Genomic DNA, 27079 nt, shown 5'->3' on the forward strand with positions numbered 1-27079 from the left:
ACCTTTGGTCTGACCCGGTACGGCCTTTCTTATGTTCTTATGTTCTTATGGAATAAATTGCCTAGGGAGGTTGTGGAATCTCTGTTATTGGATATTTTTAAGAGCAGGTTAGACAAACACTTGTCAGATGTTGTCATCCTTTTGTCTACGAGAGATAGTGGGAAATGCACCCTATAATATAGATGGTTTGCAATGTTTCATGTGACTGAATAGTCCAATCTGAGATTTGCATGATCTTTGGCAGTTATTGCAAATGTATGTATCTTGGTTGGGAGCTGCTTGCTTCCTACAGGCTCTTCTCTCTTCAAGCTGTAGGAGCCAGCTTCTGTCATGGACCGTGATACACTGATGGAGACGATGGTGCCACTTGATACAATCACTTGCCAAAATTTCCCATTGGTCAGGATCAATTCAAAATTCCTTCATGGGTCGCTTGTGTGTATCTTTATAGCGAAGCTTGGGACATCCTGTTGTTTTTGTTCCCTCTGATAGCTCCCCATATAGCATGTCCTTGGTATGCATCTATCTTCCAACCTACTCAGATGGCCCAGCCAGCGTGGTCATCTTTGCTTGAGCAGGGATGTCACACTTGGTAAATTTGCCCTTTGAAGAACCTCTGCATTGGTAACTTTATCTTGCCATTTGGTGTTGAGTATGCGGTGTAAACAATGTAGATGGAAACTGTTTAATCATTTCTCCTGATGAGCACAAGTTGTCCAGGTTTCCCCACCATACATGAGAGTGCTGAGGACGCAAGCTTAGTTCACTAGCATTGTGGCCTTGATGGTAAGTTTTGAGTTGTTCCATGCACTTTTAGTTAGTCTGCTATAGGTGGTGGCAGCCTTTTCAATGTGAATATTTAGTTCTCATCCAGTGAGAGGTTGGTGGTCACTGTAGAACCTAAATAGCTGAACTTTTGGACTATTTCTAGCTGGTTTGCATTTAAGGTAATTGAAAGATCTTGTGGAACACCCTGGCCTAATACAACCGTTTTCTTAATGCTGATGGTGAGAGCAAATGCCTGACAGGCACTTGAAAGGCAGTACATGAGTTCTTGTAGTAGCTCTTCATTGTGGGCTATGAGGGCCGCATCATCAGCTAATAGAAGTTCCCTGATTAACACCTTTTTGACTTTGGTCTTTGACTTAAGTTGGGACAGGTTGAAGAGTTTCCCATCCAATCTTGTATGGAGATACATTTCAAGAGTACCGAGAAGATTCCAAAGACTGTAGGGGCAAGAAAACATCCTTGATTCACTCCACATTTCATCTCAAAGCTGTCCAAAGTGGACCCGTCAAACTGGACCATTGCTCTCATGTTGTTGTGGAATGAACGTATAAGACTTAACAGGGTTGGTGGGCATCCTGTCTTTTCTAGTATTGCAAATAGACCTGCTCTGCTGACCGTGTTGAATACTTTGGTTAGGTCCACAAAGGCAATGTACAATGGTCAGTTTTGCTCTCTGCACTTTTCTTGGAGTTGACACAGAGAAAATATCATGTCTATAATTGATCTTCTAGTCCTGAATCCACACTGTGATTCAGGATAGACACAATTTGCCAGCTGTTGTAGGCGCACTAAGATGACTTTTGCAAAAGCTTTTCCTGCTACACTTAGTAGCGAGATACCCCTGTAATTGTTGCAGTTGCCCTTTTTGCCTTTATTTTTATACAAAGTGATGATGTTTGCATCACGCACCTTTTGTGGTACCTCACCCTCTTTCCAGCACTTAAGTAGCAGCTGATGAAGATATGGTAATAGGATTTCCTCTGGGATGCCATCTTTTCCAGGAGCCTTGCCACTTGATAGCAAATCAATGGCCTTTCTTAGTTCTTCTACAGTGGGCTCCACATCTAGCTCTGGCATGACCTGTAGAGTTGGTATTTGGTCCAGTGATTCACTGGTGATGTTTCTTTCTTGTGAGTATAGCTCTGAATAGTGTTCAACCCAACGAGACAACTGCTTGCTTTTATCTGTAATAATTTCACTGCTGTGCGATTTGAGAGGGGCAACCTTGTTGACAGTGGGACTAGAGCTTTCATCAGGCCATCATACATGACTTTGAGGTTTCCTGTGTCTGAGGCTGTCTGTAGCTCTTTACAGAGATTGATCCAGTAATGATTTGCACAACATCTGCTTCCTCGTTGTACCTCGGTTTTTGCATGTCAAAGTCTCACTTCTGTGCTCTCTGTTGGCTTCTTGTTGTGTTCCAGCTAGGCTGTGGTCTTAATGTTGATGAGAGGTAATAGTTCCACTTCATTTTCTTCAAACCAGTCCTTTTTTGATGGTCTCTTTCCCCCAAATGTAGCTAAAGCAATTTCATGGATTGTTGTTCTTAAATCTTCCCAAAATTCCTCTGCTTTCTCTGGTAGTGACTTCCCATGCATGCTACGTTCAAAAGCCTTCACAAAGTCTGGGCATTTCCTCTGGTTTTCATTCTTAATAGCATTGATTTTGGGCTTGCTCCTAGGTTTTGCTCTATGTAGTTTCTTGGCTGAAATCTTCACTTTGCTAATAATCAAGGAGTGGTCAGTGTCACTATCAGCACTGTGAAACGTGAGAGTGTTCTGCACTAAGGGTAGATCTTTCCTCCTGATGATAACAAGGTCTAATTCAGTGGTTCTCAAACTTTTGTACTGGTGACCTTTTTCACACAGTGAGCCTTGGAGTGTGATCCCCCATACAAATTAAAAACACTTTTTAATATATTTAACACCATTATAAATGCTGGAATCAAAGCGGGGTTTGGAGTGGAGGTTGACAGCTTGCGAGCCCCCAAGTAGTAACCTCGTGACCCACAGGTTGAGAACCCCTGGTCTAATTGGTGCCAGTGGCCTGATCATGGATGTCACCATGACACTTTGTGGCGATCTTTTCCTGTAAAATATGGTAATGCACATTTGGTTTTGGGCGCAGAATTCAAGAAATCGTTGGCCAGTCTCATTCATCTTGCCAATGCCAAAATGTCCTAGGCAATCTGGCCATAAGTTGTTGTCTGCACCGACTCTTGAACTGAAGTCACCAAGGAGGAAAAGTTGCTCAGTTGATGGCATTCTTTTGATGACTTGATGCAAAGAGTTGTAAAATGTATGCTTCTCTTCGGGGCTAGATTTGAGGGTTGGCGCATAGGCACTAATGATGTTCATAGAGCCAATGGTTGTCTGAAGTTTAAGTGAGATGGTATGCTCAAACTTCCCAGTGGGTGTTTCTAGGAGCTTTACCCACTTGTTTCTCACAGCAAAACTGACACTGTGCAGATGATCTCCTCTGCACTCGCAACTCCTTCAGCGTAGCTGGTTCCAAATGTATCGACTCCCATCCTTCCTTTAGTCCAAACCAGTGATGTCAAGAAGGGAACGCTGACACATGGGCAAAGCAGCACCTCCATATCAACTGCCCAGGCTATTGCAGTCACATCACATGGAGAGGACACTCCATCCTTGATGGCAACATGGATACAACACAGGTGGCAGTTATGGGTTATAAGCTCTCACTTGACTGGCATAGATTCATAGATTCTAGGACTGGAAGAGACCTCGAGAGGTCATCGAGTCCAGTCCCCTGCCCTCATGGCAGGACCAAATACTGTCTAGACCATCCCTGATAGACATTTATCTAACCTACTCTTAAATATCTCCAGAGATGGAGATTCCACAACCTCCCTAGGCAATTTATTCCAGTGTTTAACCACCCTGACAGTTAGGAACTTTTTCCTAATGTCCAACCTAAACCTCCCTTGCTGCAGTTTAAGCCCATTGCGTCTTGTTCTATCCTTAGAGGCTAAGATGAACAAGTTTTCTCCCTCCTCCTTATGACACCCTTTTAGATACCTGAAAACTGGTATCATGTCCCCTCTCAGTCTTCTCTTTTCCAAACTAAACAAACCCAATTCTTTCAGCCTTCCTTCATAGGTCATGTTCTCAAGACCTTTAATCATTCTTGTTGCTCTTCTCTGGACCCTCTCCAATTTCTCCACCTCTTTCTTGAAATGCGGTGCCCAGAACTGGACACAATACTCCAGTTGAGGCCTAACCAGCGCAGAGTAGAGCGGAAGAATGACTTCTCGTGTCTTGCTCACAACACACCTGTTAATACATCCCAGAATCTTGTTTGCCTTTTTCGCAACAGCATCACACTGTTGACTCATATTTAGCTTGTGGTACACTGTAACCCCTAGATCCCTTTCTGCTGTACTCCTTCCTAGACAGTCTCTTCCCATTCTGTATGTGTGAAACTGATTTTTCCTTCCTAAGTGGAGCACTTTGCATTTGTCTTTGTTAAGGTGTTAAGGTTAGAGGAGGGTGCCATGGGTCACCTTCAATGGTAGGAGGAATCACTGCATTCCATTGGTCAGCCGCCGCCCGCCAGGAAGCCGGGCAGCTGACCCGCCACGGTCTGTCTGCCTCATGGGGTGCGTGGGGCTAGACCAAAAGTTGAAAGGCAGATGGAAACCTTGCACCTGAAAAAGTGAGAAACCAAGAACTTTCCAGTTTGAAGCTGGAATGTCAGGACCATGTGTCCGGGATTGACAGATGATGATGACCTACAATACACAAGCAGCATATGGAAGTCAACTTTGATAGACCGTGAGCTGTGCAAACTCAGTGTTGACATTGCAGCACTTCAGGAAAAAAAACTTGCAGATGCTGGTTCTGTCTAAGAGGCCAATTACAACTTCTTTTGGCAAGGTAAAAGCAGTGAAGAAAATCACCTGTCAGGGATGGTCTAGATAATACTAGTCCTGCCATGAGTGCAGGGGACTGGACTAGAAGACCTCTCGAGCTCCTTCCAGTCCTATGATTCTATGATACTATGAGATTGCATGTAACTGTGGTAGGAGGATGGGGTATGCTAATGTAATTTCTCCGGTCAGAAGCTGTTTGAAGCCATCTCCTGGAAAGGTTTGCATTACTAGTTCAAACTGGATTCTCCAGGGACCCACAGACAAAGAAAGGACGTTGGGATAAATAACTGTGTTTAAACTGACTCAGGGCCTTCTTCCTGATCCAGAAAATGGATAGGACCTCTGGTCCATGGAGGGTCTCAATCCTTAGGGAAGGTTGGAAGGACTTGGCCTAGTGAGGCCCATAAGACTGAATTCTTGTTCTGAGCAAAGGGTGTGAGAAACTTGAAAGCACAGGAAAACCCCTGGGTGGGGTTTTGAAGGACTGCTCCTGCCAGAGCCCATGTTGGAGGGGTGATCTCTGTTACACTTATTAGTATGAATGTTGGTTCTTGAATTATTTGTAATATGTTTTCTCTGTAGTGCTTTTACCTTCAGAATAAAATATGTTTGCTTAGAAAGAACTGCATGGTAACTTATAACTGGGCAATTACATTGTGTACGGTCTCTGAGGAGAGGAGCGGAGCAGGCCTGCTTAGGCAGACTGTTGTTTGCTGGGAATAACACAGTAATGGCAGGGAACTGTTCAGCCTGAAAATACCCCCGTCAGAAAGGAGAGAGACACGGGTCTCCTCCCAGGAAAAGCAATGGCAAGGGGAGCTGGAAGCCTGAGAGGAACTGCCATTGATGGACCACTGAGGGGAAGCAGTGCTGGAGTTCCCTGAACTGAGACAATTCCAATGAACTGCACCAGAAGGGTCACGGAGTTAATGGTGTTATATAATACATCTCCTTTTCTTCAGCTTTTACCAGACAAAGTGGTACTCAGAACTATTCCATAATTCCTACCTAATGGAGTTCTCCTTGTTATTTCCATCAAAACACCTCTCTCCTAAACTTACCATTCTACAGAGTTCAGGTTGGCTCTGTCTGCATGTGTCTTCATATGCAAACCTATATGAAGGCTTGAAAGACACTGCTGTCAAACCTCAGAGCATGTTCAATAATATCGGTCTGTAAATCTCAGCAGATAGAAGAGGTCAATATAGTGAGGATCTGACAATCTCTATATCTTATGACCAGACACTATAAGTACAAGTATCACTACAAGTAGATACATCTTCACCAGATGCTGCCTTTGGTCTCCAGGCCTTTCAATCTGCTGATCTTCCTTGATCTGTCTCTTTATTTCATTCTGATTTCCCTCCTCTGAACACAGAATACAAAGGATACATTGCTCACTTTATATTACAACAGTGCCACACCTGTTCTCACTTTCAGGTGACACTGAAATAAGAGGCTGGCAGCATTATCTCCCTAGGGTTGCCAACCCTCCAAGATTGTCCTGGAGTCTCCATGAATTAAAGATTAATCTTTAATTAAAGATTATGTCAGGTGATGAAACCTTCAGGAATTAGTCCAACCAAAATTGGCAACCCTATGTCTCCTGTAAATGTTAACAAACTTGTTTGTCTTAGCAATTAGCGGACCAAGAAGTAGGACTGAGTGGACCTGTATGCTCTAAAGTTTTAACATTGTTTTGTTTCTGAGTGCAGTTATGTCAAAAAATCATCATGAAAATGCAACTTACAAACGTAAAAAGAGATTGCACTTGTGTGAGGTGAATTGAAAAATACTATTTTTTTTATCTTTTTACAGTGCAAATATTTGTAATCAAAAATAATAATATAAAGTTAGCACTGTACTGTGTAGTCTGTGTTGTAATTGAAATCAATATATTTGAAAATGTAGAAAAAACATCCAAAATATTTATTATAAATTTAAATTGGTATTCTATTATTGTTTAATAGTGCAATGAAAACTGCAACTATTTTTTTAATCTCATGATTAATTGTAATTATTTTTTAAAATTGTTTGACACCCTTAGTTCTAATGATTTGTTACTTAAATTTATAGTAATTTAATTTTCCTACTCAGGTCTTCAGGTTTTACACAGTTTAACTTTGATTATAAAATATGCAAGTATGTGTTGGGTGGGAGAGACAGGGGAGGGAGAGAAGTTGGGTGTTTTCAAGTTAAACTCTAATACCCTACGTTCTTAAATTGTGACTTATGGACACAAATCAGGCTTGGGTGCCTTGAGAAGGAAACCCAGGCTCTATCTGCAGTTTGGGGTGACCAAATGTTTTAAATCCCCTCAGAGGCAGAGATTGGGTTTAGTCACAGAAACCTCTTCTAAAACTACAGGGCCCTAATTCCAGAGAGTGCCTCTTCATTACAGTAGAGCTCCAGTGGTGGGGTTTGCTTTTAGAAGTACACCAATGCAAATATGTATTTGAGTCAGGACTGTCTTCTAGTGGTGCAGATACATTGTCCAGCTCTGCCCCCTGTTGAGCACTTTACATAAAGGAAACCTATAAATGCATAAAGGAGGCCAAATGTTACTTACACCAGACTCCTTAATTTGCAATTTGGATGTTTCAGTCCCTTACACAGTAGCCGCACTCCAGAATCTCCCAGTTCAGGATCACTGAGCACCAGCTTTCTCAGGCTCTGGTTGGTTCTGAAAACAACGGCAAGAGTTCCACAGCTAGGGGCTGTGACGCCACACTTGTCCAAGCTGCAGAAGAGAGAAAAGCAGAGAAGGAGAATCATGGTGTGAACCGGGATTGTCACAGCTTTTCTGATAGGTGGCTCCGCCCACCAGCCCCTCTGCCGGACCAATCACCATCGAGAAGGAACCAGAAGTCCTGCTATAGACTCTGTCCCAAGCCCATCCCCTTGTCCAGTGAGAAACAAGCAGTGGGTGGGACTTCCTGTCTAAACCCCAACACTTACCCTTTACTATTAACCAATCAACAGTGAGACTGGCCTAGACACATCAAACCTCTGCCACTGACAAATGAGGAATAAGGGGTCAGGCTTTCTTCCTAAGCACCGCCCCCTCACCCTCTCCACTGACCAACCAGAATTCAGAAAGGGTAAAAAGTTGCCCTTTAAGTCCTGCCCACTCAGCTCCTGACCAGTCAGGCTGGACTTGGCACTGATCAGCCCTGGTATGGTGCAATCCCATCAGAGCAGGCCCCTTGCTACAGGGAGGCGTAGTCAACAGGCAGATTGCAGGACAAATGCGGATCACCTGATGCTTTTGAACAGATCCCAGCATCTTTTTATTTACTTTTTATTATCATTATTGTTATTAAGTTTAAATTATTTTCTCTAGAGTCTGGACCTTGACTATACCTTGACCAAGAAATGTGGACCTTGACAAAAATAATTGACTACATAGCTGTAGGGGGAGCCCCTTCCCCAGGCATCTGGGCCAGGCTCAGAGCAGGAGCTGGGAGATCCTGCCCCTCAACACCCCTGGTACTAGCTCAGCAGCTCCCCTGAAGTATGCAGCCGTCTTCTGTGTCTACCCCCAGCCCTCAGCTCCCAGCCCTAACCATCAAGCCTGGGGAGGGGAGGCAGCTGCCAGGCCAAGTGCTGGCAGAATCATACCTTTCACTGAGAACAGGAAATAAATGGGGGGGGGGGGGGGAAGAGACAAAGGGGAGAAGAACCCCATGGCAGGGAGTTACCCAGGGTGTGGGGAGGGAAGAGCCCCTGAAAGGCGGGTAACTATATGACCCTGTTGGCAGGGCCTGTTCCAGAGTCTCTGGTGGGGTTATAAAAGCAGAAGTTCTGCTGTTTTCTGTAACCCCCTGTAGAGCCTGGGCTCCTGATGGAGCTGCCAGCCAGCTGTATGGGTAACCATGGCAGCAGGCTGGTTATGACCATGGGCACCTCAGGGACCACCTCCAAGCATGGCTGATTTTGCCCTCCATCAAGGCCTCACAATAAGCTCACACCCAAATATAAGCCCTCCCCATCCCCAACAGCTGTTAAGTCTTGCACATGTCAAGACACCTCTCCCACCAGAACTATCACCTGCACGGCCTCCTTCATCAGCTCATTTGCCTTAAAAATATTGTTACTCTGCCAAATAGTGAGGGGAACCCCAATATTTGGGAAAGAATTTGTACAAGGGAGAAAAGCCTCCATGCCTTGTGGAGACCGAGAGTCTGTAAGCATTAGTAGAGCCCCCAAAATATTTTGGAGTCAGGAAGAGAGGAGCTGGCAATGGGGGATTGGGCTCAAGAGGGGGAGAAAAAATGCAAACATATATGTGGTAATCTGAGGGGATAAACTCTAATATGGAGGACGGGTGTGAATAAAGGAGGGCAATCAAGTTGAAGCAGAAGAGAAGAACCCCAAAAGATTTAAAGTCTAAAAAAGAGAAGAGGTAAGACACCTGAGAAGGTAAGGAGAAAGAGACCCCAAAGTGTGAGGAGGATATGTGAGAAGAATGGACCTTAATTGGGATTAAAAGAAGATACACACCCCCTGCCACCCAGGGGTAATAACCAGAGTGAGGAGGGAACACCCCACCCCATCCTCCGCATAAACCATGATATCTTTGATGGAAGAGATAATGCTAAGGTGGGGTAAGGAAATACCTATCATGGTGCGGAGGAAGAGAGACCTTCAAGGAAGAGCACTGAAAGTGGGGAAAGACCCTGAAGGAAATAGGAAAAGGAATATGGGTGGACAGAGGAGAATTAAGAAAGACAGAGGGGGCAAGAGAGAAAGAATTAATGAAGTATGGAGGGAGTCTCTGGGGAGCAGGAAAAAGGAGAAAATGGAGTGAGAGTTTTAGAGAGGGAATGGCAGGAAAAAGTAAAGGGCAAAATTTGAGGGGAAACACAGACACTCAAAAGACTGAAGAAAAAAGAGAGGCAGAGAGAGAAGAAAAAAGAGAAGAAAATATCTGAGTATATAGAGAAACAACAGAACAAATAAAAAAGAAAGAAGAAAGAGGGGGAGACGGAGCAGCATTTAGTTAATTTTTTTTATTTTATAGTAAGTTTGATGCCAAAACGTTGCACTAAGATACTCGCTGTATGTTGTCAAAAGTTCAAAAATCACAAGTGAGGCCTCAAACAGTCTTATGACTATGCTCAGTTTGACACTCTCTTAAAAATCATGAGATTTTTTTTTAAATAATACACTGAATTCCTTTTATTTGGCTTTTGGTTTTTCAGGGTTCAGGCTCTCACGCTGTCTCTGCAAACACGAGAGTAGAAACATAGCTTTCATTTTTTTTAAAAATGGAGAGTCAGTCTCAGTCTTAGCAACAAATAGCAAGAGCTTTGTGATAAAACCACTAGGTGGCAACATTGTAATATATATCACAATATGATTCTCTCTAGGGTAAGAGGGATCTCAGAGTCATGGCTGAGAATAGAAGGGGGCATATGAGTCCATCGTTCCTGAGATTACAGGCAGGAATAATCTGATTTTCTTTCTAATAAAATGCTAAATGTAAAATAAAGGGTTTTCAATCCTGATTTAACTGTAAATCTGTAAAGCTGCTCATGCCCCTCCATACATTCCCCCATTGACTCACATTGATGCTGGGTTTTAGAATATAGTCATGTGTGCATCTGTTGGCAAATAATCCTATATATTTGGGATCATATGGTTTTGATGCACTTCTATATTAACAATATGTGATTTGACACATATTATCCCCTAGTTATCCTAGTGCAGAACTCGAGATGAACACCAGGAATGCTCTTATTATTCCAATTGCATAGAATTTTGCCTTTGAAATGTATGAAAACCTTCAAAAATTCTCAGGAGATGGCCACCCTTCACCCTCCACTTTCAGGCAATCTTACCTGCATTTTGTTTTGCCTCCTCATAGCTTTCAGATGTTTGATTGGCTCTGGTCAGTAGACAGAGCTTTTTGAATTTTTCTGACACACTTCAGTAAATCACAATGTATATCATGATCAGAAAATTCATTAGTAGTACTGGCCCTAATTTTTAAATGCTGTTAAGTAGCTCTACTTTAAAAAATGTAACTATATAAAAGAGAGGTCGTCTCCTATCCAGAAAGCACATTTCTGAGACCAAAAAAATGCAAGAGAATGAGCACAGCTCTCTGCAGGAGAAAGGAGGCTCTTGTAGTTAAAGCCCTGGCTCTGCTTTCATCCAGACCACATCACACAATCCATTGTCTACATCCAAGCTCTAAGATACAACCGCATTTGCTCCAATCCCTCAGACAGAGACAAACACCTACAGGATCTCTATCAAGTGTTCTTAAAATGACAATACCCACCTGCTGAAGTGAAGAAACAGATTGACAGAGCCAGAAGAATACCCAGAAGTCACCTACTCCAGGACAGGCCCAACAAAGAAAGTAACAGAACGCCACTAGCCGTCACCTTCAGCCCCCAACTAAAATCTCTCCAGTGCATCATCAAGGATCTACAACCTATCCTGAAGGACGATCCCTCACTCTCACAGATCTTGGGAGACAGGCCAGTCCTCGCTTACAGACAGCCCCCCAACCTGAAACAAATACTTACCAGCAACCACACACCACACAACAAAAACACTAACCCAGGAACCTATCCTTGCAACAAAGCCCGTTGCCAACTCTGTCCACATATCTATTCTAGGGACACCATCATAGGACCTAATCACATCAGCCACACCGTCAGAGGCTCGTTCACCTGCACATCTACCAATATGATATATGCCATCATGTGCCAGCAATGCCCCTCTGCCATGTACATTGGCCAAACCGGACAACCTCTTCGCAAAAGAATAAATGGACACAAACAGACATCAAGAATTATAACATTCAAAAACCAGTCGGAGAACACTTCAACCTGACTGGTCACTCAATTTCAGACCTAAAAGTCACAATTCTGCAACAAAAAACTTCAAAAACTGATTCCAATGAGAAACTGCAGAATTAGAATTAATTTGCAAACTGGACACTATTAAATTAGGCTTGAATAAAGACTGGGAGTGGATGGGTCATTACACAAAGTAGAGGCTGTTTCCCCATGCTAATTTTCCCCCAACTGTTACTCACACCTTCTTGTCAACTGTTTGAAATGGGCCATCCTGATTATCACTACAAAAGTTTTTTTTTCTCCTGCTGATAATATCCCACCTTAATTGATTAGTCTGTTAGAGTTTGTATGGCAACACCCATTTTTTCATGTTCTCTGTGTATATATATATATATCTTCCTACTGTATTTTCCACTGCATGCATCCAATGAAGTGGGTTTTAGTCCACAAAAGCGTATGCCCAAATAAATTTGTTAGTCTCTAAGGTGCCACAAGTACTCCTTGTTTTTTTTGCTGTAGATTTGTAGGTCTCGCTCTTCAGGAGGGAACAGGAAGCAGCAGATGTACTGAGCAACGGGATCTGGCAGATCCTTTGAAAATCTTTTTGGAAATGTCACTATTGGAGCTGCTAGATGCTGAGCTCATTGGAAAATCTGGCCTCAAGTCCCCAGAACCTCAGAGGCCTGGGATGGGGCTTCTACCTTGAAAGAAGAAAAAGAGCAGAAATGTATTGAAAAAGATAAAGGAAGAGCCACCGCTTTCCCCAAAGGGTTTAGTACAGGGGTAGGCAACTATGGCACGTGTGCCGAAGGTGGCACACAAGCTGATTTTCAGTGGCACTCACACTGCCGGGTCCTGGCCACTGGTCCGGGGGGCTCTGCATTTTAATTTAATTTTAAATGAAGCTTCTTAAACATTTTAAAAACCTTATTTACTTTACATACAACAATAGTTTAGTTATATATTATAGACGTATAGAATGAGACCTTCTAAAAACGTTAACATGTATTACTGGCACGTGAAACCTTAAATTTGAGTGAATAAATGAAGACTCGGCACACCACTTCTGAAAGGTTGCCGATCCCTGGCCTTTAGTATTTTATAATGAGTCCAACATTGGCACGTACTCTCACGTGTCCTGTTTGTAACTGTAAAAACACATCCCTATCCCCAGCAGGCTCCACTTCAAAGGACATTTCTTCAAACTGGTGCTGGCTCTCAGCTAGGAGCATGTTCAGTCCCAGCCCTGGGAACATCAAAGGCAGAAGCCACCATGGCTGGGGCTGAAGCTTAAATCCAAGTTGAGTATTTCTGCTCAGAGTGGGAGGTTTAGAATCCTCAGGGCCCAGGGCTTCTTTTCTTTCTATTCATTGAAAATATCAAGGCATCGAAATTATTAAAATGAGCTATAAAATAGACTGCTAGCTGAAGGGTAACAGTGAGCTCTTTTTAGTACATGCATTTTTATTAAAAGTTGGTTTAAATATGTATATATCTATATTCCCCAAACACCAGAGAGCTGAGGAGCTAGTTGTCCAGTGTGGGCTCAGCTGTACTTAAAGTTTCAGTTTTACCACCAGGGCAGGCTGGGGCATGTTGTGAGCCACTGACCCAGGTACTGGAGACACTGAACTCTCAGTTTCTCCCTGTAGCTGCCGGGAGCAGTGACCAGCCATGCACCCTGTCAAGCTCTTTACATAGAGGACATCTGTAAACACACAGAGGAAGCCAAATGTCACTTACTGCAGACTCTGTAATTTGCAGTTTTGTTTCAGTCCCTCACACAGCAGCTGAATGCCAGCATCTCCCAGTTTATTATAACCCAGATCCAGCTCTGTCAGGCTCTGGCTGGTTCCGAGAACAGTAGCGAGATCCCCACAGCAAGCGCCTGTGAGACAACAAACCCGCAAGCTGGGGAAAGAGAAACGCAGAGAAAAGCAATTACTATGTGAACCGGGCTTGTCACAGCTGTTGTGACAGGCTGCTCTGCCCACCAGCTCCTCTCCCTGACAAATCAGCATCAAGAATGGGACAGAAATTCTTCCATAGGCCCTGTCCTAAGCTCCCATCCCCCTGGCCAATCAGAGACCAGGGTTGGACAGGAATTCCTGACTAAGCCCCCCTGCTTCCCCTTCACCCTTAATCAATCAGCATTGAGAATGGCCCAGACATTTCTAACCCCAAATCTCTGACATTGACCAATGCGGAATAAAATTTGTCGTAAAACTTCCTAAGCACCACCCCAGCCCTTTACACTGACCAACCAGCATTCAGGATGGGCACAAAGTCCCTTAAGTCCCTCCCACTCAGCTCTTGACCAATCAGGTTGGCCTTGGCGTTGATCAGCTCCGGGATAGTGCGACCCAATCAGAGCAGGCCTACTGCTACAGGGAAGCTGTAGGAGGAGCCCCCTCCCCAGGCAGTTGAGCCAGGCTCGGAGCAGGAGCTGGGAGATCCTGCCCCTCCACATCCCTGGCACTAGCTCTGCTTCTCCACTGCAGGACGCAGCCATCTCACGTCTCTGTCTCTCCCACTTAGCCCATCAGCTCTGATGTGTGGATATTGAGCTCAAAGGCCCAAAGACTCAGAGGTGTTCATAAACTCTTTCACTGCCCAACATTAAACACTGATAGGTAGATTTGAGGTTATTTAAAGCAGAGATCTTGGTTTTACTTGGTTATTTGGCAAACACCCAAAAAGCATTCATTCCAATTAAAAGTTTATTGATTAAACACAAGAAAAAACAAGTCAAAACAGGCAATTATATTGAAATTGTGGTAGGCTGATTATGCAAAACAAACTAAGTCAAAACCTTTAAAACCTTTTTGGAGGCAAAATATTCTATAATCTCTTATTTTCAGAACTATCTTTCTTTCCTGATATGGAAAGGGTAATTTTACTCTCAGTCCTGATGTGTAATGGGCTTTTAAGTATCCTGTTTTTCACAGACGGACACAAGATGGAGGAGAGATAGGCCAGAAAAGATGCGTGAAATATGGGTTTTGTTGAAGTTTTTGGACACTGGATTGCTCGTTAGTTACATGTGGATGCTTTTGGCTGGCAAGTCGACCACAACAACTGCTGTTTGGACCCTGGTTTACGATCTGGTCAGGGATGTCATCTGATTGGATCTTTTCTTCTTAGACAAGGCAGGCTTGGATGAATACAGCATAGCTGACTTCAGGTTTGATGACAAGCCAAGAGAGTTAGAGAGTGGATAGAAGGAAAGAAAGGGAGGGGCAGAAAATAACACAACAAGGGAAGGGAAAACAATGCAGGATCTTACATGCCTCTGCAGTGCTGGCAGTTAGATATCCCCACTGATGGGCTGAGGATTGGATGTCATGATAATACGATGACTTTCAGCGCTCACAAACAAGATTAAGGACTCCTTGAACAAGATGAAGGGAAGCCGGCCTTCCTCTCAGGAAGAAAATCCTTTAGATGCATTGAGATGAGGTCCAGTGCTGGCAGTTCAGGGGATGAGCTCAAATGCAAGGTGGTATGGGAGAGGAGAGGGAGAGCTGATATGAAGTACTCTGAATATGTTCTTTTTTTTTCAAAGTCTTCTTTTAAGGAACCCGAAAAAGTGGGCATCATAGTTCATCTCTCTCATGATTTTTTCCACTAATTAGGCCTAATATCCTTCACACCAATTTTGGTTTATTAGCCTCCAGCTCCACATCATCTGTTTTTCACAAGCATAATTTCAACAGTCATTGGATTATACATAGGCGCCAACTTCCCCTCTGCCTGGTGGGTGGTCAACGCCCCGCCTCCTGCCCCTGGCCCCGCCTCTTCCCACCCCTGTACTGCCCTAGCCCCACCCCCACTCCACCCCCTTCCTCCAAGTCCCCGTCCCTGCCCTGCCTCTTCTCCACCTCCTCCCCTGAGCACACCATGTCCCCACTCCTCCCCCTCCCTCCCGGAAAGTCCTAAGCACCGCCAAACAGCTGAGGGGGCAGGAAGCGCTTGAAGGGAGAGGGAGGAGCGAAGGAGGCGAGGAGGGGGGAGAAGGAGGCAAGGAGGGGAGAGTGTGGCTGCCGGTGGGTGCAGAGCACCCGTTAATTTTTCCCTGTGTGTGCTTCAGCCCCAGAGTACCCACAGAGTCGGCGGCTATGGGATTATACCAACATGGCCTTTTTTGTTTAGCCTCATCTAGTTTCTCTAGTTTTCTTGCACCCGTTACAACGTTCAACATCATAAATAATATGACCTATTTTTCATGGTTATTGTAAATCTTATGAACTCTCACATGCTTTTAACATTGGAGCTCACAACAGGGGTACAGTTTATAGGCCTAATAATTACACCAGCTTCCAGCTCTGACCGTCAGGCTTGGGGAGGAGAGGCAGCTGCCAGGCCCAGAACTGGCAACAACAGACCCACCTTCCCACTGAGACCTGTGATCAAAGGGGTGAAAGACAAAAGATCCTCACAGCAAGGGGGATCACTGATATTTGGGATGAGAAGAGCCCCTGAGAGGAGGGAGACTATGTGAACCTATTGGCAGGATCTTTTTCACACTCCCTATTGAGCTTATAAAAGCAGTTCTGCTGGTTTCTGTAACCCTCCAGCAGTCTGGGCTCCTGATAAAGCTGCCAGCCCTCTGAGTGGGTATCCATTGCAGCAGACTGTCTTGATCATGTGCACCTCAAGGACCACTCCCAAACCTGGCTGTATTTGCCCTCCCTCAAGGCCTCAGAGAGAGCCCCCTGCACACCCAAGCCCCCTCCCCACCTCCAACAACTGCCAAATACTGTACACATGTCCTAGACATCACACCAACCAGAACTGGACCTGCACTTCCCCCTCCATCACTACAGTTACCTTGAAACTATGATCATCCTAATGAAGGGGGAGCAGAGCCCCCAACACTTGGGAGAGAAAAGGAGCCACTGAATTTGAAGAAGGGAGAGAAGCCCTCAATCACTGGGGGAATCTAAAAGTTCTGTAAGGGAGAATAGAGCCCCCAAGATATTTTGGAGCCAGGATAAAAGGAACCTTCAATGGGGTGAGGGACTCTAAGGTTGGGGTGAAGCTGGGGAGAAAAACTCCATGGGTGCATGTGGGAAATTGGGGAGATAAACCCTAACTTGGAGGCCAGGGCCTGGGGAGAGAAGAGGGCATTCAAAATAAAGTGATGGAGAAAACCCCCATAAAATTTACAGATAATATAAGAGAGAAGACACATGAGACGGTGAGGAGAAGGAGACCCTATTACTAGAGAAATTTTCCAGTCTCCATTTTGCTTTTCTAAATCTTTATTCTGAATAAGCAAAAGTCACTCCACCCTGAGATCATAGAATCATAGAATATCAGGGTTCGAAGGGACCCCAGGAGGTCATCTAGTTGAACCCCCTGCTCAAAGCAGGACCAATCCCCAACTAAATCATCCCAGCCAGGGCTTTGTCAAGCCTGACCTTAAAAACCTCTAAGGAAGGAGATTCCACCACCTCCCTAGGTAACCCATTCCAGTGCTTCACCACCCTCCTAGTGAAAAAGTTTTTCCTAATATCCAGCCTAGATCTCCCCCACTGCAACTTGAGACCATTATTCCTTGTTCTGTCATCTGCTACCACTGAGAACAGTTGATCCATCCTCTTTGAAACCCCCTTTCAGGTAGTTGAAGGCTGCTATCAAATCCCCCCTCATTCTTCTTTTCTGCAGACTAAACAATCCCAGTTCCCTCAGCCTCTCCTCATAAGTCAGATGGACACTACAGACCCTTAGCATACTCAGTGAAAACCTAGAATGTCTAAAATGGTGCCAAAGGGCCAAGTATATGTGTGTGTGGATCAGCAGAATCACATCTCTGAGGTAAATGACAACAGAGAGATGTGCAAGATTAGTGGCTACTGAGCATGTGCAGTAAGGGGTGACAGAGGGGTCAGTTAACTGAGCAGCTAGCTGGTCAGAGCCCAATCATACTGGTCACAACTTATTTTAAAGATCAGAGCTGTCAATGAGAACTCTGAAGTAATGGTTGATACTGAGCATGTGTGAGTGAGGTAATTGCTTCTAAAAATGGATCACTTAGAAGATCACTTAAAGTCGTCCCGATTAATGTTGTTTCATTGTTACATTGTTGATCAATTAGGGAACATGCTCGTTTAAAGTTGTGCAATGCTCCCTTCTAACGTCGTTTGGCAGCCGCCTGCTTTGTCCACTGCTTGCAGGAAGAGCAGCCCATTGCAGCTAGCTGGTGGGGGCTTGTAACCAGGGTGGACCGGCAGCCCCCCTATCACTCCCAGCTCCCCTAAGTTCCCTGTGCTGCAGCCGCCCAGCAGGCTATCAAGCGGCAGTTCAGCTGTGCCTTCCCCCACTGCCATGTGCTGCTCCTGCCCTCTGCCTTGGAACTGATCCCAGAGACTCCTGCTTTCTGTGCAGGGAGGGAAGAAGGGGGGCTATTGTCAGGGTGTTCTCCTCCCCCCTGCTCTTGCACCCCGCTTACCCCTTCTCCATATAGAGCAGGGAGGGGACACGGACGGAGAGAGACAGAGAGAGCTTGGGGCAGCAGCTGCTGTCTCAACTTCCTGATCCACTTAAAAAGACAATGCACTTAAGAGTGGGTCAACTTACTTACTTAAAGGGGCAGTGTGTATCTTTCTCTCTCTCCCACACACAAGGTGTGTGTCTGTCTCTGTCTGCTATGCTGTCTCCCTTCCCTCCTGTTCGTGCTGCCTTGATGAGAGGCTACATTAACAACAATTTGTTAACCCTTGAGGGCTCAGCCGAGTGCTAGTTCATCATTTAGCAGCAAGGCATTCCCTGGGAAATATCCCTCCCTCTTTCACCCTCTAACTTCACCACCTCAACCAAGCTTCACAATCATCATAGCTGTGAATAGTATTAAATTGTTTGTTTAAAACGTACACTGTGTGTATATCTATATAATATATAGTTTTTTGTCTGGTGAAAAAAATTTCCCTGGAACCTAATCCCCCCATTTACATTAATTCTTATGGGGAAATCAGATTCGCTTAACATCGTTTCGTTTAAAGTCGCATTTTTCAGTGTACAGTAACTCCTACAACATTAAGTGAGGAGCTACTGTACACTGTAGCATAAAAGGCCAGCTGCTATCAGGCAGTTTCAGAGTCCAGAGTCTGAGTCCGAGAGAGAGAGAGAGAGAGAGAGAGAGAAATTCAATTAGGAGAAGACAAGAGCCAGTGAGGGGAGCCAGAGAAAAGCTGCTGCAGAGAGACAGCGAGAGAAAGACGAAAACCAGAGCAGGGCAAAGCTGATTGACCAGGAGCCGAACAATAACAGTGATTAAAGAAAATACCAAAGAATTTGTAAAGCAGCAACAGTGATTTTAAAGGACTATCAATGGATTTACAAAGTATGCCTGCTATTCTTTTAATGGTAGTATAGTATAAGTGTGACGTAGTCTAGCATAGTATTTAATATGTGTATGCTTGAAGTATGTGTGTGTTTTAATTGTATTTTACTTATATAAAATATAAAAGCAAATTTAAGATCTGCTGTCAGTGATTTGTAATGAAGTGCTTCACTTAGAGTCATTTGAACTATACGCTATTGTAGTTTGAATGCTCTTTAACGTGCAGTAAGGGATTGTGTCTCAGGGACTTTTGTGATTTTTCTTTAGGATTTTTAGGATTCACTATATTAAAGATTATTAGTTACATCAATTAAAAGATATATTGTTTTGGAAAAGAATACTACTGTGTCAAATATAGGAGGTTATATCTGTGTCCTTTAGGGTTTCTTAAGGGCCCACACCATGGCCAGGCATTCCTTCTCAATGGCTGCGTAGTTCTGCTCCCTGGGTAGCAACTTTTTGCTCAGGTACACGATCAGGTGTCTCTCCCCCTTTTCATTCTCCTGCATTAACACCGCCCTCAGTCCCGTGTCTGAGGCGTCGGTGAACACCATAAAGGGCTTGTCAAAGTCTGGGTTTGCCAGAACTGGGCCACTGACCAGAGCCTCCTTCAGTGCCCGGAGAGGCTCCTGGCACTCCTCGGTCCAGACCACCTTGTCTGGCTTCCCCTTCTTGCTCAGCTCAGTGATGGGGGCGGCTATGGAGCTAAAGTGGGGCACGAACCTTTGATAGTACCCTGCCATCCCAATAAAGGCTTGGACCTGCTTTTTGGTTTGGGGAGCGGGCCAGTCTCTGATCACCTCCACTTTGGCTGGTTCCGGCTTTAGGCAGCCGCTCCCCACCCAGTGACTAGGTAGGATACTTCAGCCATCCCCACCTTGCACTTCTCAGCTTTTATGGTCAGCCCAGCCTCCTGGAGTCAGTCCAGCACTTGTTTAACCTGGGACACGTGACCCTCCCAGGTCTGGCTAAAGACACAGATGTTGTCAATATACACCACGGCAAAACTCTTCATCTCCCTCAGTAGCTGATCCACCAGGCGCTGGAAGGTGGCCGGCGCTCCCTTGAGGCCGAAAGGCAGGGTCAGGAACTCATAGAGCCCCAGAGGGGTGATAAAGGCCGATTTCAGCCTGGTATCTGCATCCAGTGGCACTTGCCAGTAGCCCTTTGTAAGATTCATGGTGGTAAGGTACCGAGCTCCTCCCAGCTTGTCTAGGAGCTCTTCAGGCCTGGGCATGGGGTAGGCATCGGATACAGTGATGGCACTGAGTTTCCGATAGTCCACACAGAACCGGATCGACCCGTCCTTTTTGGGGACCAGCACCACCGGCGAGGCCCAAGGGCTGGAAGATGGCTGGATCACCCCCAAAGCCAGCATGTCCCTGACCTCTCTTTCCAGGTCCTGAGCAGGTTTCCCTGTGACTCAGAAGGGGGAGCATTTTATAAGCGGGTGCGATCCTGTCTGCACCCGGTGGACAGTCAGATTAGTGCATCCAGGCTGGCTGGAAAACAGCTGTCGGTACAGATGCAGCACCCCTCTGATCTCAGCTTGCTGGGCTGGGGTCAGCTGATCAGAGAGGGGAATTGCTTCCAGGGGGGAACCAGCTCTTGTCCCAGGGAATAGATCTACTAAAGGGTCATCTCCCTGCTCCTCCCAATGTCCACACACGGTCAACACCACATTACCCCTGTCATAATATGGCTTCATCATAGCAAAAAGTTGCTACGCAAGGAGCAGAACTACGCAGCCATCGAGAAGGAATGCCTGGCCATGGTGTGGGCCCTTAAGAAACTAGAGCCATATCTCTTTGGGCGACACTTCACTGTGCACACCGACCACTCTCGCCTGACCTGGCTGCACCAGATGAAAGGAGCCAACTCCAAGCTCCTGAGGTGGAGCCTGCTCCTGCAGGATTATGACATGGACGTGGTCCATGTGAAGGGAAGTGCCAACCTGATAGCGGATGTGTTGTCCCAGAGAGGGGGCCCTGAACTTCCCCGGGTCACTGGTCAGAATGACCCCACGCAGTTCCGTCTCGAAAGGGGGAGAGATGTGACGGAGCAGGGAGCGGGACGGATTTGACCTGTGAATGTTGCAGGGAAGTTACATTGGGGATGGGAAGGAAGCTACCTGAGCTGTAACCTGAGCCAGGAGGGGGGTTGGGAGAAGTGACACCTTCTGCCAGGGAGACTGAACAAAGGAGAGGAGGAGCAGAGGGGAGGTGGGAGAGAGCTGCTAGAGGAGTTTTTGTTTTCAGTTTGGGCTGGGTGGTGCAACGCAGGGAACCCCAAGCTGGGGTCTAAGCTCCCTAACCCTCCCCCCCCCGAAGGACTTGATTGAGGGGTTCTGGTTGTACCTACACGCTCTGCTTGGGACTGTGTTCCTGTCATCTAATAAACCTTCTGTTTTACTGGCTGGCTGAGAGTCACGGTGAATCTCAGGAAGAGGGGTGCAGGGCCCTGACTCCCTCACACTCCGTGGCAGGGGTATCAAGGGAACAGAGTGAAGGAGGAGGAAGAAAGGGAAAATGGAGGGTCAGGTATAGAGGGGGAATAGCAGAGTGAGAGTTAAATTGGAGGGTAAACACAGACGAGCAAAAGACTGAAGGATAAAAGAGAAGCAGAGACAGAGGGAGAACAAAAAAGAGAGGAGAAAATACCTGAGCAAAGAGAAATAACAGATTAAAATAAGGGTGGGTGGGTGGGCAGGGCAAATTTAAGGGGACTGTTGCCCCCTTACTAACATTCAGTGGGGGTGTCATAACTATAAAGGGAAGGGTAACAGCTCTCCTGTGTACAGTACTAAAATCCCTCCTGGCCAGAGACTCCAAAATCCTTTTACCTGTAAAGGGTTAAGAAGCTCGGTAACCTGGCTGACACCTGACCCAAAGGACCAATAAGGGGACAAGATACTTTCAAATCTTGAGGGGGGGGGAAAGGCTTTTGTTTGTGCTTTTTGTTTAAGGGGTTGTTCGCTCTTGGGACTGAGAGGGACCAGACATCAATCCAGGTTCTCCCCATCTTTCTAAACAAGTCTCTCTTATTTCAAACTTGTAAGTAAAAAGCCAGGCAAGGCGTCTTAGTTTTCCTTTGTTTTCTCAACTTGTAAATGTACCTTTTACTAGAGTGTTTATCTTTGTTTGCTGTACTTTGAACCTAAGACAGAGGGGGGTCCTCTGAGCTCTTTAAGTTTGATTACCCTGTAAAGTTATTTTCCATACTGATTTTACAGAGATGATTTTTACCTTTTTCTTTAATTAAAAGCCTTCTTTTTAAGAACCAGATTGATTTCTCCTTGTTTTAAGATCCAAGGGGGTTTGGATCTGTATTCACCAGGAGTTGGTGAAAGGAAGGAGGGAGGAAGGGTCAATTTCTCCTTGTTTAAGATCCAAGGAGTTTGGATCTGTATTCACCAGGAAATTGGTGAGAGGTTTCTCAAGGCTTCCCAGGGAGGGAATCCATTGGGAATGGTGGCAGCGGGACCAGAGCTAAGCTGGTAGTTAAGCTTAGAAGTTTTCATGCAGGCCCCTACATTTGTACCCTAAAGTTCAAAGTGGGGATACAGCCTTGACAGGGGGTGTTTTGGTTGGCTAGCTCCCAGCACTAAAAGGGGAGGGGTCGATGGCAAATCAGGAGCCTGAGACTGACAGTCCCCAGGAACAATGGGGAGAGGCCAATGCTCCAGATCAGCCTGATTGACAGGGCGGGCAGGCTAATCAGCATGACAGGAGGCCAGGGGGTCCCGTCCTCCCTGTGAACTGGAATTGCCTGAGTCAGACAGAAGGGGGCCGAGCTAAGGAGAGAGCAGGGGCCCGAGCTGAGCTGGGGAGCAGAGCTGCAGCCCCAAAGCCAGAGCACAGCTCAGAGAGAGCAGACCTGCCCTGGGGGGAGAGCTGCAGCAACCAGAGCCAGAGGGGCCAGACAAGCAGCCCAGGGAGTAGGTCAGAGCTGGGAGCAGAGTCACAGAAGCAGCCTGCAGAGCAGACCTGTCCTGGGGGCAGAGCTGTAGCAACCAGAGCCAGATGGGCCAGAGAAGCAGCCCAGGGAGCTGAAGGCAGAGCAACAGTTGCAGCCGTGCTGAGGCAGAGTGGAGCCGGAGCTGGAGCTGGAGCAGTCCGGAGCCAGGTGCGGTGAGCAGCTGGGGAGAGTGAGGGAGACCCTGGGCAATGGGCCCAGCGCAGGGAGACGCCTCAGCCAAGAGGCTCTGCAGGCCAGACTTGGAGGGGGATTGTAACCCTGTCAGGGCGGGGGCGACGCTGGGAAGAAGGGTCCTGCCACCTAGAGCCTGAGAGCGTGTGGCCACCGCCAGAGCAAGTGTCCAACCCGCAGCGTCTCTGCAGCACAGCCAGGGCCTGAGAAGGAGCCTGGGACCTACAAGGAACAGACTGTGAACTGCCCTGACGTTCCAGAGACACTGTTTGTAATGTTCCCTGCCACAGAGCAGGGTGATGTGTTTTCCTTTAACCTTTCCCATTTTTCCTTATTCTTTTTAAAAATTAATTGTTAATTTTAAACAACTTGTATTTGTTTTAAATTGTATGAAATGATCAGTGGGTCAGGGAGGTGCCCAGTGCAAAGAGAGTACCCCGGAGTGGGGACACCCTAGCCCCTGTCCTGGGTGACCACAGCAGGGTTGGGGGTCGAGCCCCCCAGGAATCCTGGGCCCAGCCTTGTCGGGGTTACGAGGACTCTGCCAGACAGGAGAGTGGAAGGGGAGTCCTCAAGGGCAGGGAGGCCTCTGGGTAAAGGAAGTGGGAGCGAGGACTCAGATCCTTTCGCCAGCCCACTTCACCGGGGTAGTGCAGAAGCCAGGAAAGTTCCCCACAATAGCGGGACCATTCCCCCGCTTACACAGAGGTCAGAGATATAATGGTACCCAGTTGTTTTATTATTTTGTAGAAGTTTGATGCCAAAAGTTTGCAATAATATACACACACACTGTATGTTGCCAAGTGTTCAAAATCATGAATCAGGTGTCAAAGGGTCTTAAACTGAACATAGTAAAAAAACTGGCTTAAAAATCATGACATTTTCAACATTGACCTTTATCAGACAGCATGAATATCTGCAGTGATAGGTGTCTCAGAGGGGTGGTTCAGGGGCACCATTTTGTGGGGTGGAGGGGACTCCTGTCCCCCTCCCCGAGTTTCATACAGGAGGTCTGCTCTTGGCTCATGTCCTAGCCCCAGGCAGAGCTTTTAACCACAGTGCACCCTGAGTGTGGATGTGAATTCTGCAGAGGAGACCTGCTACTCCCAGCTTGTGCCCCTGTGCAGGGGCAGGGAGTCAATATTTTGTTTATAAACAGAGGTAGGGTGATTAAGATAAGAAAGGGCTGGTAATGAAATTGAGGATGTGGAAGTCATTAGATGAGCCAGTAAAACAGGAATTCCTCTGCAGGGGTGTGGGGGTTGGGGGAGAGTTGAAGAGAGAATGCAGGGGACTCAGAAGACATACAGCCAATTTTATGTTCAGAAAAGAGGGAAATGTGAGGGGGATTTAGGTGAAAAGAAGGGGCCAGAACCAAGGTAAGGGACAGCAGTGGTATAGAGAAGTTCCCATTCTTATCACTGGTACATATGTGCAGGGCTTAATTTGTAATGAAAGAGGTGCCGGGGTTCAAGCAATTCTTTTATTCTCATAACTCATGTGGCAAGCCCAGAGGTGCTGGAGTATGAACTGCCAAACCCAGGATGGTGGCATTCTCGGAAATGCTTCCAGTTCCATGCACAGGGCCAATTAGACAGGCAGAACTTCAGGGTGTGGATGAGATGATGGTCTAGGGAGGAGGGGTTTAGATTCATTAGGAAGTGGGGAACCTTTGAGGAAAGGGGGAGCCTATACAGTAAATATGGGCTCCACCTAAATCAAAATGGAACCAGTTTGCTGGCACATAAAATTAAAAAGATTGTAGATCAGTTTTTAAACTAATGCTGAGGGAAAGCTCACAGGTCCAGAGGAGCTCGTAGTTCGAACAGAGACATTCCTTAGGGGAGGATCTATTAATGGAGATTCTCTATATCCTAATAAGGAGGAGAGGATGGAAGATGATAAAATATGGGTAGGTTCTGATGAGAAACAGTCAAATGAAAAAGAGTCACCTTCAATTACATCACATAATAGGCAGACAGTTAAAAAGTTACAATTTTTACATGCTTATATACAAATGTTACAAGTCTAAATAATAAGATGAGTGCCACATATTAAAAGAGGATATTGATATAATAGGCATCACAGAAACTTGGTGGAATGAGGATAATCAGTGGCACACAGTAATACCAAGGTGCAAAATATACGGGAAGGACAGAATAGGTCGTGCTGGTGGGGAGTGGCACTACATGTGAAAGAAAGCATAGAGTCAAATGAAGTAAAAAGCTTAAATGAACCAAACCGTACCACAGAATCTCGACGATAGTAATTCCATGCTTGAATAATAAGAATATAGCAGTAGGGATATACTACCGACCACCTGACCAGGATAATGTCTGTGAAATGCTCAGGGAGATTAAAGAGGCTATTAAAATAAAAAAACTCAATAATATTGGGGGATTTCACCTATCCCCATATTGACTGGGTACCTGTCACCTCAGGACAGAATGCAGAGATAAAGTTTCTCAACACCTTAAATGACTGCTTCTTGGAGCAGCTAGTCCTGGAACCCACAAGAAAAGAGGCAATTCTTGATTTAGTCCTAAGTGGAGCATAGGATCTGGTCCAAGAGGTGAATATAGCTTGGTAATAGTGACCATAACAGAATAGCATTTAACATCCCTGGGGTGGGGGAGAAACACCACAGAAGCCCACCTTGGTAACATTTAAATTAAAAAAGGGGAACTACACAAAAATGAGGATGTTGAACAGAAATTAAAAGGTACAGTGTCAAAAGTGAAATCCCTGCAAGCTGCATGGAAACTTTTTAAAGACATCATAATAGAGGATCAATTTTAATGTATACACCAAATTAAAAAACATAGTATGAGGGTCAAAAAAGAGCCACCGTGGCTAAACAACAAAGTAAAATAAGCAGTTAGAGGCAAAAAGGCATCCTTTAAAAAGTGGAAGTTAAATCCTTCTGAGGAAAATAGAAAGGAGCATAAACTCTGGCAAGTGAAGTGTAAAAATATAATTAGGAAGGCCAAAAAAGAATTTGAAAAACAGCTAGCCAAAGACTCAAAAAGTAATAGCAAAAAATGTTAAGTACATCAGAAGCAGGAAGCCTGCTAATCAAAAAAACATAATCCCAACTATACATTATAAAATGATGGGATCTAAATTAGCTGTTATCACTTAAGAAAGAGATCTTGGAGTCATTGTGCATAGTTCTCTGAAAATATCTACTCAGTGAGTAGTAGCAGTCAAAAAAGCTAACAGAATGTTGGAAATCATTAGGAAAGGGATATAATAAGACAGAAAATACCATATTGCCTCTATATAAATCCATGGTATGGCCACATCTTGAATACCATGTACAGATGTGGACACGCCATCTCAAAAAAGATATATTGGAATTGGAAAAGGTTCAGAAAAGGGCAACAAAAATGATTAAGGGTATGGAACAGCTTCCATATGAAGAGAGATTAATAAGACTGGGACTTTTCAGCTTGGAAAAGCGACAACTAAGGGGGGATATGATAGAGGTCTATAAAATCATGACTTGTGTGGAGAAAGTAAATAAGGAAGTGTTATTTACCCCTTCTCATAACACAAGAACTAGGGGTCAACAAAAGAAGTTAATAGGCAGAAAGTTTAAAAAACAAAATAATTTATTTTTTCACACAATGCACAGTCAACCTGTGGAACTACTTGCCAGGGGATGTTGTGAAAGCCAAGACTATAACAGGGTTAAAAAAATAACTAGATAAGTTCATGGAGGATAGGTCCGTTAATGGCTATTAGCCAGGATGGGCAGGCATGGTGTCCCTAGCCTCTGTTTGCCAGAAGCTGGGAATGGGCGACAGGGGATGGATCACTTGATGATTACCTGTTCTGTTCATTACCTCTGAAGCACCTGGCATTGGCAACTGTTGGCGGACATGATACTGGGCTAGATGGACCACTGGCCTGGCCCAGTATGGCCATTCTTGTGTTCTAGAGGTGCAGGGCCTCAGCCCTGGCAAGCCCTGGCACAAATTAAGCATTACTTATGTGGCCCCATCATCATAGTATCTGAGTGCCTCACAATGTCTAACCTATTTCTCGTCACAGCCCCTCTGAGTTAGAGCAGTGCTGTTATCC

General features: G+C 45.4%; 1 protein-coding gene across 1 annotated transcript in view; it reads right to left on the reverse strand.

Annotated features, from left to right (window-relative positions):
- The window catches only part of LOC112117582 (NACHT, LRR and PYD domains-containing protein 3-like), a 475696-nt gene that overhangs the window by 31937 nt on the left and 416680 nt on the right, over positions 1 to 27079 (reverse strand). Inside the window, exons 7-8 of the mRNA XM_026650507.1 lie at positions 13243 to 13410; positions 7254 to 7424 (exon numbers count right to left, since the gene is read on the reverse strand). Of these exons, the coding sequence (XP_026506292.1) occupies positions 7254 to 7424; positions 13243 to 13410 (339 nt within the window). The remainder of the gene's footprint in view (positions 1 to 7253; positions 7425 to 13242; positions 13411 to 27079) is intronic.

The sequence above is a fragment of the Terrapene carolina genome, unplaced genomic scaffold (assembly GCF_002925995.2).
Source record: "Terrapene carolina triunguis isolate 2854851 unplaced genomic scaffold, T_m_triunguis-2.0 Scaffold90, whole genome shotgun sequence".
Lineage (NCBI taxonomy): Eukaryota > Metazoa > Chordata > Testudines > Emydidae > Terrapene > Terrapene triunguis.